The sequence below is a fragment of the Teleopsis dalmanni genome, chromosome 1, assembly GCF_002237135.1.
Source record: "Teleopsis dalmanni isolate 2A chromosome 1, ASM223713v2, whole genome shotgun sequence".
NCBI lineage: Eukaryota > Metazoa > Arthropoda > Insecta > Diptera > Diopsidae > Teleopsis > Teleopsis dalmanni.
In genome coordinates, this window is record NC_051846.1 from 6,668,947 (window position 1) to 6,690,099 (window position 21,153).

At 30.7% G+C, this 21,153-nt stretch overlaps 1 protein-coding gene across 1 annotated transcript; it reads right to left on the minus strand.

Moving 5' to 3' along the window:
* Nucleotides 1–728: 728 nt before the first annotated feature.
* Nucleotides 729–21,050, minus strand: LOC119668430 (uncharacterized protein DDB_G0283357-like; the record flags this gene model as incomplete). The annotated part of the gene is given in 3 exon segments (XM_038077927.1): nucleotides 729–4,330; nucleotides 4,391–4,444; nucleotides 20,665–21,050. Coding segments are annotated over 3 exon segments (3,680 nt in total), but the record flags the coding sequence as incomplete, so codon positions are not given.
* Nucleotides 21,051–21,153: the final 103 nt, after the last annotated feature.

The following is a 21,153-nucleotide window of genomic DNA, read 5'->3' on the forward strand; positions in this document are numbered from 1 at the left end:
TTATTACAAAATAAATTTCTTAATTAAATAATATTTTTAAAAATAAATATATAGTTATTTCAAATTTCTATTTATATCCTATCTAAATTTGATTATATTTATTCCTAACTTATATATGAAATCACGTTATCTTAATTGATACGAATATGAGCTCATAAATATTGATTTATTAATCAACTACTCATACTGTCATTAAAATATTTTAGGTAAATATTATTTCAGTAAATAAAAATATTGTTTGCAAATAAAGCTTACCGGAATTTGTGGGGCTCCAAGCGTTGGTCGTCCATTTGTCGCACCATTGCAATTATCCCATTCATCTCTGAACGCATACAAAAAAAAACAAAAATAAAACATTTCAGCGAACTTTCAACAAATTCAACACATCTGCCTATACTCACCTCTCCATGCGCTGAATAATCGGCATTTGTGCTGTGCTATCATGTATTATCACTTGATCGGGTGTTATCTTCTCTAAAAACATATTTCGGTTTGTTGGCAGTGTTGAAAAGCTGTTGCCATCAAAAAACAGTGGACTCAATGGTCTACACGAACCACCCAAAAGCTCATCGATACTTTGATGACGCGATATGAAAAGCTCTCGTTGCTGTTGTTGTTGCAGTTGTTGTGCTTGCTTAGCATTACTGTGGCCATTGTTGCTGCTGTTGTTGAAATAGCAATACGGATTTGTGTTTGTTGACTGTTGTTGCTGATACACTTGTTGTTGCTGTTGTTGTTGTTGTTGCAGTGATTTAGATTGAACTGTTGACATTGGAATGTTATCGTATGGCAATTTACAGAGGCGCATATTTGTTGTGTTTTCTTCGTGGCCAACGGGACTGGCACATTGTCCCAGCGGTGGCGGGCGTTCACTGTATTCAAAATTAAATGAATTACTCAGTTCCGCATTCGAATCGATATATCTGCCAATTTCGTCGTTGCCATTGTAGGTATTTATGTTTTGCACTTCAATGTCGCCACCATTTTGATTTACTTCCCCATCAGAATCATCATCAGACTCTCTTATTTGTAGTTGTCCATTTTGTTTACCATTACTTGGGATGTCATTATTGCTCTCCAGCCACCAATCCTTTTCACAAGAATCGTTACGCTTCATAGGGGAAAATTTCGTTTGCGTATGTGTCACTTCGATATCAGCATTGTTATTAGACTCTGTGTCTTCTTGCTGCCACCAAGCCTTTTCACCTGACTCCACACGTTTTATGTTAAGTAATTTTTTTGTTGGCGCTGACATCCACCAGCGATGTTCTTGTTCACTTTTGTTTGCATTATTGGAGCCATCTTCTGAAGGTTCTACGCTTTTACTATTACTACTACTTTTGTTGTTACTTTTTTTTGGTAACTTAATAGTAGCTTCAACTGTGGTATTGTCTTCAATAACACCTTCATTATCATTATTATTGCCGGACTCTTCGTCTAACCACCAAGGCCGCTCTCCAGATTCTATTCGGCAGATTTTCAATTGAATGGCACCATTTTGTTTTGAAGTATTGTTGCTTGCCGTATTTTTACTATTGCTCGATTCACTCCACCATTGCTTCTCTGGAGTACAATGACTTTTTGGCATTTGATATTGTCTGGACTCCCAACTTTCTATTGCCGCACTACTTGGCTCATAATGTGCTTCTGCGGATCTACATCTACTTATATCTGGATCGTGCTCATCATCGGTTTCACTTGTCCACCAATTTTGTTTGGTTTGATTATGTGCTCCACTATTACTATTGGAAGGCAGAGATGGCACAGCATCAGTTACATCATCTGCATCATCTTCGTTGTTAAATGTCTTAATATTGTCATCGGCGAGGGTGTCATCTTCGTCATTTCGCAACCACCAAGCGGTTTCGCCAGAGTCTATATGTCTTAGCTTGAAATGCATTTCGTCTTTGTAGTTGTAATCAAGGGCCGATGTAGTATCAATTTGTCGACTTGTGTCTTGCCACCAACTGCTCTCGTCCTGTTCTGTATTTGGTTGCAGCTCACTTTCCGTGGCAGCTGTGCGTTGAGTATAGGATGAACTCTCTGTTCTAGCTTCACTGGAGTGTGTACTCAAAGAATTTTTGCTGCGTAATGAACACGGTGGATTGTAGACAAATGAATCCTCAGCACTTTTCGTGTTTGTATTTGAATACCGTATTGAATTCGAGTTCGAATTTGAGGATGCTGCTTTTCTTGCAGGATCACTGTTCGTTTTAGTAGCTTTGCTCGTAGGCGATATGTACGCTTGCGAGTTCGTTTTCGTTTCGAAATCTTCCGTTAGACTAACGTTGGTTTGCTCATTCAATTGGTCTGTATTTAAATCGCTCGAGCTCTCAGAGCTTTCCACGAAAATCGGCTCGCTATTTGCATCGTTCTGGCAATTCACGAAAAAATTCGAAACGTTTGACAATTTCTGCAAACGATAATCGCTGGCAGTTGTAGTGGCAGTGCTTGTGCTCTCCTCCGCTCTCTGTGCAGGTGAGTCAGTCTGATTCGTGGCTGCACTCTTCGTTGCTGGTGGTTGTGATGTTTTGCTATTTTCGAATTTTGTTGAATGTTTTGGCGACAAATCATTAACATCACCTGCGTTGTTATCTCCTCGGAATTTGGCATTCTCGACCGTTTTATTGTGGGTGTTTGTAGCCTTCTTCTTTGTACTTTTCTTGTTTGTTTTGCGATTTTCAGATGAGCTCTCAGTACCACTTGATGACGAAACTGCTGTGGTTGGCGTGCATGATTTATGCGAGGCATTTTTTAAGCTTGTACTGCTGTTGTTGCGACTCAATGTTGAGGTGGTTGTATTATTGCTGACCTTGACATGACAGCGTTGACGTACTTTTCCATCACCACTATTGGTAGTACGTTTGCCATTGGAAGTTGCAGATGCATTACTGCACTCCGAACCCACACTAGAGGCACGCTCTCCACGCTGGTTATTGTTAGCATTGCTAGTGCTTTTAATCTCACAGGTATTTGCTGGCATGGCATCAGAGTCTGTTCCAGTGCTAGGAGTGCGTGATTTTCGTGGACGATCTGTGGGACCTACATTGAGCGCAGATTTTCTGAAATCTTTATTAGGCCATTTAACTACTGCACTGGAACTACTTGTAGAGGTTTTAGATGGTGATTCTGCTTTGGGCGCCGCTGGTGGCTTGGCATTACTGGCCGATAAATTTTCCACGGAAGATTGTCTGGAATTGATACGTACAACTTTAGATGGTGATAACTTTGACTTACTGCTTGTGGTACGATTAGTTTTATTGCTGTTACTACTACTGGCATCATCTTTTTTATTTTCATTGCTTGAAGATGTAGACTTCGAAGCACTCGACAAGGGGCTGGCACTGTAACGTAAGTTGCTTGAGTATCGACTTTCACTGTGTGGGCTGTACGAGGACACACGACTACTGATACCGAAACGTGAGTAACGTGTCGAATCATCCAACCTATCTGACTGTATTTCTTTCTCAAGCATTTTTTTCTTTTTGGTCGAACGTTGTATTGTTTTCTCAATTGTTTTTGCTATGTCAATACGTCTTGTACGCTGCACTGTAGTGCTGCCAGGTGGAGTAGGCGAAGTCGCTCTTGTTACCACTGAAACATTTACAAATGTTTCTTCCTCCGATAACTCTTCACTTTCAAGGTTATCGTCTTTTTGCTCTGCAGCTATTGGCTCTATAATATCTTCCTCTACTTGGGTTGCTGTAGCTTCTTCGATTTCTTTTTCACTCGACTTACGTAAAGCAATCTCCTTGGCACGACTTATTGAACGTGCTCTAAAGTCACTAACAGATAAATATGAAATTGATTTATCTGGTAGCACATTGCTGGTTCGTGTATTAGTCCCAGCCCCATAACGACTTGTATATGTTGAAGCAGTGGATCTTGGTGTGCTCATTCGGTATGTGTTAACGCCATTATAACCTATTTTACATTTGGTATCAATCACCGGACTTGGGTCACGTGATTTCCCTCTTATCGATCTTGAAACCGGACTTGGTTCTCGACTTTTGATACGATTAGTGCGCTCAAGTGCAGCGGGGCTTGCTTCACGTGATCCATATTTACCTAGATTACTTGTTGTAGTTGTATAACGCTTAATTTGTCCAATCTTACTGGATCCATCATTAGTATTTTCTTTTTCACTACGCCCTGTACCACTTGATGTTGTACTATTAACAGCTGCATAGCGACTCGTATATGTCGTAACAGGTACTGGAGGCGGTTCACGTTTTATGCGATATGTGCCACCTGCAAATGAAGGCCTGTATGTGCTTGGTGTAGCCAATGAGCTATAACGTGTTGAGCTTATATCGTCACGTGATGAATACTGAAAAAATAGAATTTTTCTTAGTCATAATGTTGATTAAAGTATAATTGGTTTACATACCGCGCTGGATGTGGTTGGTTTATAGGCACTTGATAAACTCGATTTCCATGGAGCCTAAAATATTTCAAAATATTTGTAGTTTATAGTTTTATATGAATTCATAAATTTAATACATAATAGAAAATTTTTTTCATTTGAAAATATTGTTGTTAACAGAAGTTATGTTAGCTGAACTTACAAACCTTGAGACAAGACCCAATAAACTGCAATTTATTGAGAAATCAGATATAGAGAAAAACTCTGAGGCCATAAAGGACACTAAATACACAATTAACAATAGCTATAAATATCAAAAGCAGAGTTTCATAACACAATGGGCCCATAGGCCTATGTGGATCCACCAGGGATCGCTGGTATAACCTAAAGAGAACTTCAATCCAAAATGTTGTATGAAACGGAATGAATTTTTACCTGGCCTGAGTATTATCAAATACTTATTATCAATGGTGTTTGGAAATATAAGTTGGTGTTTTTTACAAGTACGTATACTTGAACTTTGAACTACAAATGCCAAACTTAAACCATGTTTTTCTTGCTTTTTCTTATTTTGCTTCCTTTTTGTGGTGAGGAAGTGGAATGCTTTATGCACTGTCAAACCGACCGTAATCAGAATGGTGTGTGGTCGGACTCCCTAACATATTAATACGTAGTATAGAACTAAAACATCCACTCTTTGGAGAGGCTTCTTCACCATTGGAACCGCTTTCGCCTTAACATGGGTTCATTTTAAACGAGTATTGGTATTGCAAATCACTGTTTTAATTTTTAATCTGCTTCCTTGCCTACACTTACCTACAGATTTGAATGTCTATAAGTAATATTTTACATTAAATAATTAAAATGGATGAAGTATATAAAAGGCGATGCAAAAATCAATGATGTGAAAGTCACAAGTCAAAAATCATGAAATATTAAGACATAGACATAGCAGAGTAGGTTAACCAAAGGGTTTGTTAGCCAATATTGTTGATATTGAATATATAATATACACATTAGCTGTCTATGAAAAATGTTACTGAATCTGAAGTTTGAAAAAAAATGGTTCATCATCAAAAGATCATCATTTCTATTGATCTCTAGCACAATAGCACTTAATCCCTCAAAATTGTATTGCTTGCTTTCCAAATTAAGTTTTTCGCTTGACACTAAAAAAGTTTTTTTGTTTCTAGATGTGACACTGACCGATATATTTTTATTTTCAACAAAACCTATTATTTAACACAACTTAAGTAAGCGAATTCTTTAAATTAATTGTTCATAGATTTTTTAAATATTTGGTTCAATCAACAAAAACGTATATAACCAAGCCAAAATAATCTATCAATTTTGTGTTCTAGATTCATTCATAAATTACAACAATCATCCGAGATTTTAGATTACTTAAAAATTTAAGATAATTGACTTAAACAATTTTACAGATGTATATGTATCTAAGAATAATATATCTATTTCATCATTTATAATTTGGCTGTGGCACGCGCTTCTTTGTATTTTGAACGCAAGAAAATTGTGCCAAAAAAATTACTCAATCTTTAAAAATATTTAAAAAAATATTTAGTATCTTTTTATGTGTAGCAAAATACTTAAAATTTAATTCATAATAAAATTGCCTAATTATTGCTTTTGTTAAAATTTCATTTTCTGCCTAATAACACACAGACAGGGGCGTTTGATTTACTTCGAATGGAAACGATCTGTTGAGCGATCGGACAACGCATGATTTTATATGGAAACTAAATCCATTAGTTCGGTTAGAAGCAATCAACAGAGTGTGTATGTCTTAAATCTCTCAAGTCTGACATAATTTGATTTACACCATACGATAATCATTGGTCATGTCAAAGTCCATTCAAGATCCAAGAAAAATATTACTGGAAAAATTCATGACTGGAATGGAATAAGAAATTATGCGTGAAGCGTTAAAAATATTTCTGCAAATTGCTAACATTTCAAATAATTTGCATGAAAAGTGTCAACTGTCCGTCTGTCTGTCTATTTGTCCTTCTGTACTTGTTCTGCTTAAAATATATCTCGTATAAGAAATGAGCAACAACGTTTTAATTGATTGAAACCATTTGACTTCCCAGGCTAACAAACTCATGGAATTTGCATAAAAAATGGCAAATGCTAGAGCGAAAACTTAAATAAAAATAAAAAACTTAAATAAAAATAAAAAATTTAAATAAAAATAAAAAATTTAAATAAAAATAAGCAGATAAAATAATTTTAAAATAGTTTTGAATTTATAAAGATAAAAATCAATATGGTTATATATGAGCATTCTGTTTACGGGGGCTGTATGTTAGGTGTTGTAAAATTAATATCTTTGACATGGAAATGTTACATATGGAGTAAGTTAACTACTACAACTTCTGATGCACAGCACGACTATTCACACTAATAATAATTCATATATACTTATGTATATAAATCAATATTATATATATTCAAACTAAGTCACATAAGTATAGGAGATGACTTCTTAAATCAAAAAACCAAATAATCGAGGATCATTTTCAATATTAATCAAAATATAGAGTTTTTAAAAAAAATCGTGTTCAAAAACTATCATGAGTACCCTTAATACGAGTACTTCAGAAATAGTTCATCCAAATAACTTAAATCAAACATCACTTTCACTTATGTGTTTCCCAAATTAATGAATTAAATATAAGAGATGATTCTTTAAAACTATAATCAGAAGAATATGTAATAAATAATGAATCATCCAAATAATTAAAGTTACACCTTACATGAAACCTAATCCTGACAGACAGAAGCCTAAAGTTTTCATGGATGTAAGAATATCCATTAAACTATAGTTTTAGAAGCCAAGGATCTTCTATATGGATGAATTAATTCATTACAATGGATGTTTACAAAGAGAGAGTATTAATGATAATATGTAGACCAAGTCTGGAAGTAAATGAAACTACTACGCTTTATCAGATAGCTCATCTATACAAAAACAACAGCTTAAAGTGAGCATTTTTTTTAAAATGACAAAACAGTAGTATCAAATATGTGTTACGGCCAATCACTTTAAGAATCCACTAAAATTCATTTTGTCCATGTATATAACTTATATGGTATCTTTTATTAATAATAGTTAAAAAAGTATATAGGTTAGGTTGAAGTGGCGGTCTTGTAACCAAAAAAGCTCACTTGAGCTCAAAGAATGAGCTGTTGTGGTATCACAGGATTGGTGGTTGATACATGCCTAGACTAATGGTCGGTATACGACCAATGTAGATAGACAACGACTCTCACATTAGGTAAATATGATTCAACCTATAAACTTGGCTAAGTTCCTAATATTGCAGGAGCCCTTACAGTTCAGTCAGGTTTGTAAGAAAAGGAGCTCTAAAGATTTAAAATCTTATCCTAGCTAAAAATGTGCACTGGTACATAAGATAAAGCACAGTTTCCTTCTCAGTCTCTGAGCCTTCACCATAACAAAAGTCATTATAGCGTAAACGTAGTCTCATAGTACGCCTAGCTATTATGCAGTGACCCGTCAGCACCGATACCGTAGTGGTGAGCAAGTTCCGCCTTAGTTGAAGTAGCTGAACGGTACATGAAAAGTCCAATTATTTTATAAAAATTGTGAGTTTCTTTAAAAAAAATTTAATTTTCAACTCACAAAACATATAAAAAATCACTCCAATATAATCTTTTTGACTATCTGCATTATTTCATGAAGAAATTGGCATACGACCCTCGTACCTAAGCCTTTTTCACTATACATGAGATTTATATTCGTAGTTCAGTTTATGCTGCGGACTCGTCGTTTGAAGTGAATATCAAGTATCTATTATTATCATCTATTTTATGTTGAAATAATCGAAATGAATCTGTTTACACATTCCATTTAATTGAGAATCGGGAATAGAAACTTTGCGCCATTTTAATTAACAAAATGTAAAAAACTATTTTTCTTTATTCTACAATTACAATTACAATAACAATAATAATAACAATAACAACAATAAACACAGCAAAGCAACAATAACAACAAAGGGAAATGCAAGCGCCACAGTTCGAAATAGAAGAAAAGCAGTTTTCTCGATCTTCTGCGGTGGTGCGGTTATGGGCGAGAAGTGTGGAAAACGAATGTTGACGTGCGCCAGCGACGAAATGCTTCATTGGCTGAATTATTTAAGTGTGAGGAAATTTTTCAATGGTCCTTATGCACTTGATTTTTCCAATTAAAAAAAGTTCGGTATGGAAATATCATGGATGGCATTGCTTCGGCTATATTTAGAAAAGTGCCTTTGCTATGCCTATGCCTTTGCCTTTCCGATGGGGAAAATAACAATTACAAGATTGCGTTTGCATGGGCCAATGCGTTGCGTGTTGTGCTTTCGATTATTGGATTGGAATGGAAAAAATTATTGCCCAAAGGGTGAAGTGGTTCCTAATTGAGTTTATGTCAATATGTACATCATAAATTCTAATATAAAAGATTGGGTCAATCACTGATTTCCATTAATCATTCTGGATAGCGTTGGAGACCTTCAGTTCCCATTACATGCAGAAATATTTATTTAGTTTTTTTAATAGCTTTCACATGTGAAGAGAAAATTAGTATTTTGATGATTTGTAAACTTTTCACACACTGTACGATTGTATGATCGCTAATATAGGGACAGATCTGTTATGTATATGAAGTTTAATTTTTTCCCTAGGGGTTGTATGTTATCTAGATGGTACGTGTTTAACTTTAATCGTAACGCTTTCGTAATGGTTGTTTACCTTCAGTACTAATATGGTGGTGTATGTCTATTATTACTTGCGATAATATAGTTATGAAACTCAGAGGCGTCAATTAATTATTAATTAATTAACAAACCACACTTATTTCACCCCATGTGGTAGTGTAAACCCCCACCGCTTATTCTATCCAATGTCATCATTACCGCTACTTATTATTACATAGATTGCACTTAACGGCTGTCAGCGACAAGTGTTCTTTAGAGTCCAAATATGGTTTGTTTGATGTTTCGCCCTAAATGAAATCTTTTTTCCTAGGTTATTGCTTTATTAGTGTTAGTGTCATCTAACACATTTACTCCCTTCTCTTTACTCCCTTTTGGATGACTTGTTTATGTCTACTTGATAAATTTGGTATTTAATGATATTATGTGTAACTCATTAGTGTTACCTTTGAGACTTTCAGGTATATGCTTGTTTAATTAATTCCATGGTTAGAAGAATATCTCTGACACGCAATTAAAATAATCTTATAAGCACTTCACATATACGAGTTAATGTTCGCTAACTATGTAATCTGCTGAAGTTGTTTCTGTTGTATATATGTTCATTATTTTTAAACACTCTAACAATCTTCTGACAAAAGAAGTTAAGAAAAAGACCTGTATTAACCTGTATTATGGTATAATTATTGCAGAAATGCTTGCACAAACTGCTATAATTTCGACAGCATTAGTCTTGCTATTCTTAGGTTTGAATATGGAAACAAATATGAAACGTGACAGAACACTCTTTCCGTAAGACACGTTAAGTAAATATACTACTGTCAAACATTTACTATCAATAAATACTATCTGATCATTTTTACATATGATCAGAATGATTTTGAGCATACCATAATATGTAAGGAATTATGATCTACAGATCTACAAATAGATCTATATAGAAACTCTAAACTCTAAAATTCTTCTAAAAAGCCAACGAATATGACAACCAAATTCTATCCATCGTCATTATTGAGAATAAACGTGAATAAAAGAAGGAAGATATACTAACTGAACTCTAACAAAAAGGAACGCTTGTCTAAAATACCAATAACTAAGAAGACCAGTGTTGCTCAAACAGAGATTACAGTAACCTATCAATTTCAGGATATATAGCATAGGTTCTTGTTATGTGTGGTATATGAAGTGAACATATCCATATTTAATTCCTCTAATAGTTTTATATTGTATGATTGTATTATATCATTGCAATTTGTACATAATTGTAATATCTATTATTTTGATTGCTACAGACGTCTACTTAAAGACGTCTACAAAAACAAAACCAATAATAAATGATGTACTTAAGTTTCTGCCATTAAATTTAAAAATCTGATTACACAATAATGTGTTATATATTAACTATTGAACCGGTACGATTTGAATTTTCTGAAAACTCTATTTTATATCAGATTTATTATGTTATAATGGAGATGTACTAAAAATTGCATATACTAATTCACGTTAGATGGCATGTGTATTTTTTTCTATTGATGTAATCAATGTAAAAATTTTTAAGCTTAAGTCTCAACAATTCCCGAAGTAGCTTATATCGGTAATATAGTACACAGAAAAAATAGTTAAAATAGCCAATTTTATTCAAATCAGTTGTCAAATTGATGTCCTGGCTAAATTGTGAAATTGCAATATTGTTAATATTAGTGAACATATCACAGTGTGTGCTTTAACAAAGCACTTTTTCTGAATATTGACATGCAAATGCTATATATATATTGTTGTGTTCTTATTAAAATTGTCTTAAATATTTTAATATATTTTGAAATGGGAATGATAATTTTTCATACGAAATGCGCAGTAAGGAACGAATGGTAAATTGCCGGTTAAAGAATATAGTTTGCGACATTCAATTGCAAAATGATTATTTCATTGAATTTCATCGTAATAATACGTAGTAGATGAGTTTTGATTAGTTGACAGGAAATCATCACAAATATTTGCCATATTTGTGATGAAAAATTTAATTATTTAACAGGCAAAACTAATTAAGTACAATTTTTATTGTCGGAAAACATGCGATGGAAAATTTTTATTTTATTTTAAATTGAAAAGTGGGTGAAAATAATTAATGACAAAATATTATATTGACATTTTAACTTACTTTACATAGATATATTTATATATAATTCGGAGAATTAATTTTTTAAATATTTCTTTGATTAGAGTTGATTTTCCTAACAAAGTGCCATAAAGGTAGAAAGTGGAAACATAATAAATTCATATAAGATAGGGAGTCTATTTTTAACATTAATAGACATACAGAGATAAATAACTAAATTAATATTTATTTAATAAATTAAATAAAAATAATAATAAAGTAAATAAAGAAAACATTAAGGTAAAAATATCGCATAATTAATACTGCATTTTTGTCAAAAAAGAATAGAAGTAACTCATTTTAAAGACCGATTAACAGAAAAAAGGTTATGGTAGATATAATTGCCTCGGAAAAATTTTTTACAAACTAATAAGATGAATAGAATGAATAGAATCAAAAATATTTAACAAAAATAATGTAATCTGTAAAAGATTTCAAAAATCAAATTTAAACTTGGCAATTTGGAAATATTTTGATGTACAGGAACTTATTTGGCATCTATTTAAAGGATATTTAATGAAATTAAAACTGACTTAGATTGAAAAGTCATACTTAGGTATGACTGCATCTAAATTAAAAACTAAAATATGTATTCCTACCCTGCTGTATGATTTATATCGTATATTGGACGATGGAATGTCGTTCCACATTTATGTAACTTTATTAGAACACAATCTGTTTGTAAACGTGAAGGCATGTGCATTCATTTCTTACGAATATACATTTTCTAACGTAGATAGGTTTATAGACTTGATAGGTTTATTTTAATCCTGGTTATATAGCATAAGCAAGGATTCATCACAGATTTCAATAATTATAACCTTATACATATTTTTTTCTGTTTAATCAATATTTTGCATTCCAGAAGAATATTTTACAAAACTTAGAATATATAAAGCTTATAAAAAGCAAGGGAACCGTTGGAATGCTAGTCACGAATAGTTGGTATGAATCCATTTGATACCTTCCAACAAAGGAATTACAAAAAAAGAAACTAAAGTACTGCTTAGTGAATCAAAATCAATTTTGATTTATTTAATCAACATTTATTTATCTAATCCACATTAAATTCATCTCAAAGTCAAATATTTGAGAAGTTGTGGACTGAAGAATATAGTAAACAGCTTAAAAGTCACCAATATGTGCCCGATGAAGACAAATTAAGATTGTACTCTAAGTAGCCAGCAAAGTATGCATGAATAATGTCAATTACTTTAATCTAACGTCTCTGGTATCATTGAATAATTTTATCACTTTTTTCAAAGGCCTGCCTATAGGTTAAGTATAGTTAAAGGGACCACAAAAGTACTGCAGTGGTCATTATATTACAAAACAACGCTTATAGGCGTAACTTTCCTATTTTACTGAAAGTGGAACAACTTAATAGTTCTATAAACTTCTTTAAGTCCCTTACTTTACAGGATAACAACACTGTCAGGTTAGTAAGAAATGGATAAATTTTATATGCAATAAAGCGATAGAAATCGATAAGTTGTGCTCTCAGCCGTAGAAGAAAATATCATATACCTTCACGCCTTCTAATTTAATGTCATAAAATGTCATGTATTCGCTTTAAAGCAAATATTATTATATCATATTGTAATAAAGTATTCCTTTGGCAAAACAAACACAAAATATTAAACATAATCCTATTGTAAAAAGTATCCGGAATTATTAAACACAATACACAAAAAATTATTAAGCCAACAAAACTTATTAGTACAATATAACTATGGTACCACTTAAACCCATCATGCTTATAATTTTCGTAGGTTGTTTTAATATAATCCTTCAAATTTTCGGCGAAATCAGTCATAGAATAAAACTATGCCATTAATTGATCCAAATTTTCATTTATTTTTCGTACACTGATTTAAGTAAGACTTTATAATCAAATTTTATTATATAGTTGCAACGAAATATTATCATTGAAGCGGTATTTTTAAATTTATGGAGTAAAAAGTGGTCACACATGGTCAGGTGAATATGGTTCTTAGTCAAATATATTCATTAAGTTTTTGCCGGATAAACTTGCAAAACGTGACCATTTTTTACTCAGCGTTTTTCAATTTTCAAATTCCAGTTATGTCATTTAATATTTTAAATATTTTATATATGTAAAATAACATATACGAGTACTTTTCAAGTACTGTATATTTTATGTTCGATTTATAAATTATAAATTCTAGATACTTTATAGACCAATTTTACTTTAAAGCTCTAACGATCCATAAAGTTGATCGGTTGTATGACCGGAAAGGTCATTTCAAAATATGAAACGTAGGAAAGAGTCTCTGCAGAAGAAGAAATTAATATATACAATCGTCTAGATTAAGAAGTTCTAAAAAATTATATTAATTTGGGGTTTCTTAACAAGAAATGAGATTAAATATCTCTTAATAGAGAGCATTGGTACTAGTAATTGTGAAGTATATATATAATAAAATTTATAGATTCCTTAATTTTATTACCACGTAGTGATTAAAGAGTTTGAATAAAAAATTATGATCTCTAATAAATCTTCACGACAACTTTCGATTTAATTCTAATCATGTAAATTGTTTTATTTTTAACAACTATAAACTATTTTGGTGCGATTTATTACAGAATTTGTAGTTTTTTTGATTTTGTTGTAAAATAATTTCCTCTCCTCACAATAACGTAAAAATTACATTTATAGTTTCACCATAAAAATCTGGCGGAGACAACATTTTTCCTCGATTTTCCTCGATATTCTAAATGCGGAGCGTGTGTCGCAGCGAATTTAAAGTTTCCATTTTCAGGTCATTTCTAAATTCGACAACGATTTCGGCGGCAATACCGCTCCGTGCGAGTTGCGCGAGTATACCAGATTGTACAAATCTTGTTTATTTTTACTATAGCATATATGTTTCTATATTTTTATTTATACATATAAAATTATAAAGTAGAACAAAATGTGTTGGATTCAGATGACAACTTTATGTACCCAAACTTATAGATATGTGGATGCATTGGACGATGACTAATCAAAGTTTATGACTGGGAATGATGGGGTTAAGTTAAGACAATACATATTTTATAAATTTCAATCCCACAGAAAAAATTAATTGTTATTATTAAGAAGTAGTACTTAGTAGAAAGTTTATTTACGGCATTTTTTTAAGATCAATGGATAAGGGGGAGAAGGTACCAAATGTAAGTGTGAACAATTATTGCTCTATAATAAAAAAGGCAAGAAATATGTTGTGCATCATTAAAATAGTTATTTTATTTGGTAATGGTGAGATATCCTCTTCCGATGTTTTTAAAAGAATTAGTGCTGAAGAACATATGTTAAAAATATTAACATTGATTTAAATGCAAACTCTAAATTAATTATTTTCCATTTTAATATTTGTCACTAAAGATCAGATTAATACGATTAGTCTATTGCTTTATATCACTGATCGCGTTAAGTGCTTGTTATACTAGATAAAAACTTAAATCATTAAAGAAATGAAAGAGATAGCATTCCTAATTTAAAATTTTTTAAAATAATGGCAATATTTCCATCCATTTCTAGACAGAAAGATATGCAAAATATAGTGTCATAGCTACATTATACATTTTTAACTTTCTCTGATGATGACCTTATATAGTACTATATATCGAAGTTTTGTTGTAGTAGCAACTTAACATTTACCTTAAGTAACTTAGTGCAAATTGCACTCATACAGAAATCTTGAAACTAGGAGATAACTTCAGAAAGTAATTAAATCTAGGAATAAAAGTACTGTCCACAAAAATATGACATCTACTTCCAACCCACGATTGCTTGAAAACAAACTTGCTAACAGGCCTGATATTACCTGATATCTCGGGGAAGAACGCATCAATTGCCAACATTTTTCCAAACTCCAGCTCTACTTTCCCTGAAATTGCCCTTCCATTCTCATATCCCAATGAACACATCAATTTGATACCTATTAATTTTTGGTTCTGATCAACATATTGAAGTGGCGAGGCTTCTCCACTTAGATACGGACTAGCTTCGATTAAATTCCGCCCGCTCCTCATTTATTCTTTATCCCAAACAATATTTTTTCTGCTCACTCACCATTACTCATCAAATAAAAATGATAAATAGCCATTAAAAAAAAAAGTAGTCTCGTTTTTAGAGAAATCTGAATTCGACTTATTAAATATGACAGACTAAGTTAGGATTAACCGATTAAGTGCGCTTAAATTGAAACATAATAAAGGTATACTGACCAAATGTTTAGTATGCAACCCAAAATTCTGAAACTTCTTCAGCATAAGAAAACTGATAATGGGCCTTAGAAAACCACCTTTTGAATTTTGCAGTGAAATTGTAATCTTATTCCAACTCTCATATAAATTGTTATATTAATATAATCAATTAAACCAAAGTCAAAACAACAAAACCAAATATATTAAGTTCCATCTACACAATACTATATAACACGGTATCCTTAGTAACCACAGATCAGATTCAAAACTAGTTGAAAAGGTACTGTGGAGAATGCATTCATAAAAATGAAGACTAAAGAATGTCATTAGCTGAAGGCATAATATCGACTGGGAAATGCTACCAAGTGTCACACCAGAGCGGAGTAAATGGAATGGTTTCTAATAATACTTATTGCGATTCTAATTTCCTTGCTGTTATTTTAGACGATAAAATTAAAGAAGTCCAAACTCAATGGTAGCAAGTAAAGGGAAGCAGCCAGTGAAAGCAGTCACATAGTCTCGTAACTTCCTAAGCTCCTCCTAGGAGATAAAGGATTCAATATATAAGTTAAATATTCTTTTATTTGATTTAATATTAAAAGTTAAATATTCTTTTACTTAATCAGAAGTATTGATGTTGCGTCTTCGGAAGCTAAAGCAGGAGAGACCGAGCGCACTTTTGCGAAGTTGGGAGCTACCGAAGCCAAACGGGACTTTTCCAGACAAACAAGTGGATGTCCCGTTTGGTAGCAAGCATGCGTTTGAACAATATCGCATGATTGCTCCGTTATTGAAACTAAGCACAGGGCCAGATTTGGGGTACGCGGGTGTTAACTTATATATACATATAGTCTTGTAGTTTATTCTAACTCACATATCAGAAGCTGTTTATAAATTTTCTCATTGTCTGATGATTTTATTTTATTTTTTATTTTATCATTAAATAATTTAATTGCTAAAAGTGTTTGGGTTTTTCTTATATATAACCTTATAAGTTTATATACTTTAAAAGAATATATATTCTTTATTCTTATATACTGTTATACTTTATTCCTGTGCAAGACAGCAAGATAAATAAATATAATCATTAATTAAAAAATTATATCTATTTCTGTGCATCTCTCCCACATCCTTCACAATATTTTTGGTGTAAAAATTTATTTACTATACGGCAGAACTTACATTGTTTCATCGTTTTAGATGAAATGTTTAACAACAATTAAAATTACACAATTACCGAAATTTATTTTGAAAAAAACCTTGATTTTATCAATCGAAATCAGCTACGTTTTATAAACAATCTAAATTTTTTTACTTAATTTTTGTTTTGGTATTAAAATAAGCAAAAATAATCAGAACGGCTTCGTGCGAATGTGAGCCCCGTAATTTCGAATAGAATTGATTGGAAATTCACACTAAAACTAAAACTAAAGCATATAAATTTTTTTCTTTTTTCATAAATAAACGAACTAAAATGGAGCAATGTTTTTGTTTAAAATTTCAAAAATAAAAACAATGAAGAAATATTTGATCTTTGAGATACATTGCGCAAAGTACAAAGCAATTTGTTTTCGAAATAGGAAAACTGTGCTATTAACAAAATAAAACAAAATTCATTTTTTTTATAGTTTGTGTTTAAAAATTTCTTAATTTTATTTTTAATAAAAATAAGAATAAAAGTGTTTATTAATAATAAATTAAATTTATTCATAACAAACTATTTTATTAAAATACTTAATAAATCTCTGTGAAACAATATTTCTACACACAAAACAGATCTTGAATAAAATTTCCTCACTACAATTATTTTATAAATAAATTTAAAACTTATAAAACCATATTTGAATTATAAATAACAAATTATATACCATTAAAACACGACAAGATTATATATATTATATATATATATATAATATATTATATATATTATTATTATATTATATAGATACTATAGTTAATAAGTACTTTAGACATAAAAAAGTACTTAATATTATAAAAAGATACAGCAACGCAATCTTCAGCCCCATAGTCCTATAATCTGTCAGATCCGAACATAGTGAGGAAATGCAAAAACAGAGATTAATTATATGGAATTGAATAAGCAGACTTGACTGTCTGTACAGAACTTTGTGCGTAGTGCCTAGCGGAACTTTAAACCTATACTACATAGAATTTAAACAATTTAGAAATTGGTGAAGTGAGTACTTTTTTTTGTGACTAAATAATAACATAATAACATAAACATATAATAACTTTTTATAGTTTTTACTTACTTAACTTACTTAACTTCTACCAAATAATTTGTAACTTCACACCATAAAATCCTTCAATAAGAACAAAACATAGATTATAAAGAAAACAATGACAAAACAAATAATTATAGTTAAATGAATCCTGAGCAGAAACTCTCATTAATTAAATATACTATATTTGAAACTACAGTCAATCAAATACCGAATGTATTCATTACTTTTATTTCATCCTTTACAATGGGTCTTATTACTACAATGGATATCAATTGCTCTGTTACATTCCAGTCAGTACTGGAATGCGGGATTACATTTTGTTAGCAACAATAGGTGAGTGATCAAACACCACCAAAATGCTACCCAAAGAACTTTACAAGTAATCTCATTTACATTTAGGTCTAGGCTAGGAAAGCCAAATAATTGAATTTGGCTATTTACTGACGATTCCAAAAATAAATATAATATATCCTTCAACATCATTAAGGAAATTCATTTAATAAGATTCAGTAGATTTCTACCAAACTAAAACTCTTTTTTCTTGACCGAGGAGTTTGCAGTTAAAGAAGCCATAACATAGGTTGCAAATAATCCGTGCAAATATGTTATCCATATCGATACGCTTATAATAATCACTACCCTTAAAAATATTGACATCATCACAACAACTTATATCATTTATTAAATTTTTTCAAAATAAGAAATATCCAGCAAACTGTGAGAAGGCACGGAGAGTTATCAAGTGTAATTTTCAACAATGTAAATTACAACTTATCACCTAGCTGTCGTATTGTGACAAAAGATCAGTTTATTATAACAGAAACGAGAACTAAAATAGTCAAAAATGGTAGTACTGAAAAGCCTTAATTATTATCTATACACATACATTAAATGGATAGTTAATATAGCCTACATTAGGATGAGTCTTTATTATCGAATTTTTGTACTCGAGTTTTTATCCCACTCAAATTTTTTTTGCTTTATATATGAAAAATTATAAATATTCTCTTTACGTTTTTGATCTTATTGTAACTATTATATCATATCATATCATATTATATGTTTATATTTATTAAATATTGCTTTGATATTTACTTTTTCTTGTGAACTAGATGGAAATACCAGGTGTCGAAAGAACAGATGCAATAAATAAAGAAAAACAAAAAAGGAAATGTTTATTGGAACCGATACAGTGTTTTTCAGATTTCTTAAGCTTAACTGGATGCACGTTGAAGGCCACCTTTATATTTTCTTTAAAACCAAAAAATATATATATTATTCCTTATATAAAAAAGATAAAATTTTAAAGTTTTTTCATAAATGTATCCAATTTTCGAAAAATAGGTATTATCCTTCTCCATATACATAATGATACAATCTAAATTCAATATAAAGAAATCACTCAATATAAAGAGGATTATTATAGTTAGGTTCGTTAATAGTCTGTATTTGTAAGAAGTTTCTTTGAGAGGATTAGGTTTTAAAATTAAAAAAAACTAACAAAATTTAAAGAAATAAATTGAATATTTTTATTTTTTTTGTTTATATTAAAAATTTTTATATATAAAAATGTTAGGGAAATATCCTTTCGTTGCATCATCTTAGTACTAACTTTTAGAATAGATAGTTAAATATATCAAACGTAAAAAAAATATCAAAAAAAGAGAAAAAAATTAACGATTAAAAAGTGTAATTAAAATTTCAATAGATAATTTAATAATTTTAATGACTGACTTAGATTTTGATAATAATAATTTTAAATGACAATCATAATATCTTAAAAACTGCATATTAAAGTTTTAGTTTTCTACAACTTTTTAAAATATTTAGGGCTGTATCCTTCATATAGTTTTTAAAAATTATATATATTATTATAAAATAATATTAATTAATTATTCTATTTATGTAATTATATATTAAAATATAATCTATTAGAACAAGAAAATCTGAACTTAAAAGTGTAACCAATTACACTCTCTATTAAAAATAAAAAAAAAAACTTTTATCTGAATGAAAGACGTATCCATGGCTTGCTTTCAAGCCTGGTATCAGTATAAAAAATCCTACAGTATCATTACATTCAGTTTTTTTTATTGAAAACTATACAACATTTACTTATCAGTTATTCTATTTATTTTGTCTATATTGAATTTTTTTTTTTGTATTACTTATAGGACAGACATTTTTATAGAGTTTGTAATTATTATGTTTTTTTTTGTATTCTTTAGTAAAACTCTTCAAGGTTTCTGTCGGTTCTAATCTAATAAACTATCTAATAAACTAAAATGCACAGTTATGAACTGATTTAAATCTTAAGTACATCTTCTTAAGATATAAGAGATATATAAAAATGCTCATATTTTTTTTAGGACTATGTCTTTATTGAATCACTTTTATTTAAAGTCTAACAATAAGTTTTAGAATGTTAAAAAACCAATAACATTTTATAGATTATTTGATATATACATACTATAATGAATTATAAAAAGTACTATAAATTACTTTAAGGGGCCTCTGTATAAGTAGCCAGTGCTTATTTACTAGATACATTTCTATTGAAATATATTTTCTTTTCAAAGTACTGGAGAATATGACTAACCTATTGCATTATTAATTAACATTGCTATTACTACTTAATTCTTGACGTATTTGAATCGTACGTCTGAGTACGTAATAAAATTCCATGACGTTAGCCGGGAACAATAAATGAAATTTAAAAAACAATAATCAATCCAAAAAAAAAAGCGATAAAAAAACTTGAATATTTAAGTTGCCAATAAATAAAAATTTTTTTGGCTTGCAAAGTTGAGGACGTAAACTCGAAAACCCAGAAAATAGACCAACCGCAAATGCACGTTGCTCGATTGCTGTCAGTAGCTTTGATTTTTTAATTGTATCTACGAGTTTGGCATAGCATAGCGGATAGTATCTCAATTTACTTACATAACTGCTGCGGTAGGAAGACATAATTTCAGATCTGTTTTCGTGTTTGGCACAGAATTTCGCTGCTTTTCTGGTACAATTTGTATTGTATTTGTATTGCTGGTTAGTTTTATTCACTCAAGGAATAATACGTATTTTTTTTTAATTTCACATAAAATTTCGTGATTTTTTTTTCTATTTGTAAACATACAGAAAGAAATGTGGGCTAATGTGGGAGTTAGTTGATGCGTTTTCTTCCTCTGCGTGTTGCTTTTATAAACATTTTAATTCATAATTTCACTCCGAGATCGTACTCGTATCTTTTTTCTCCGCACACAACCAATAACTTTTCAATTTAATTAAGTTATTTTCTTAATTTTTATAATTTCTTTTAAATTTTTATTTAATATTAAGTTGGCTTTCTATTAGTTTATTTTATTAAGTATATATATTTTATTATATTTACACACATTACACATTGCACTATTCATTGAAAGGGTGGTGGCACTT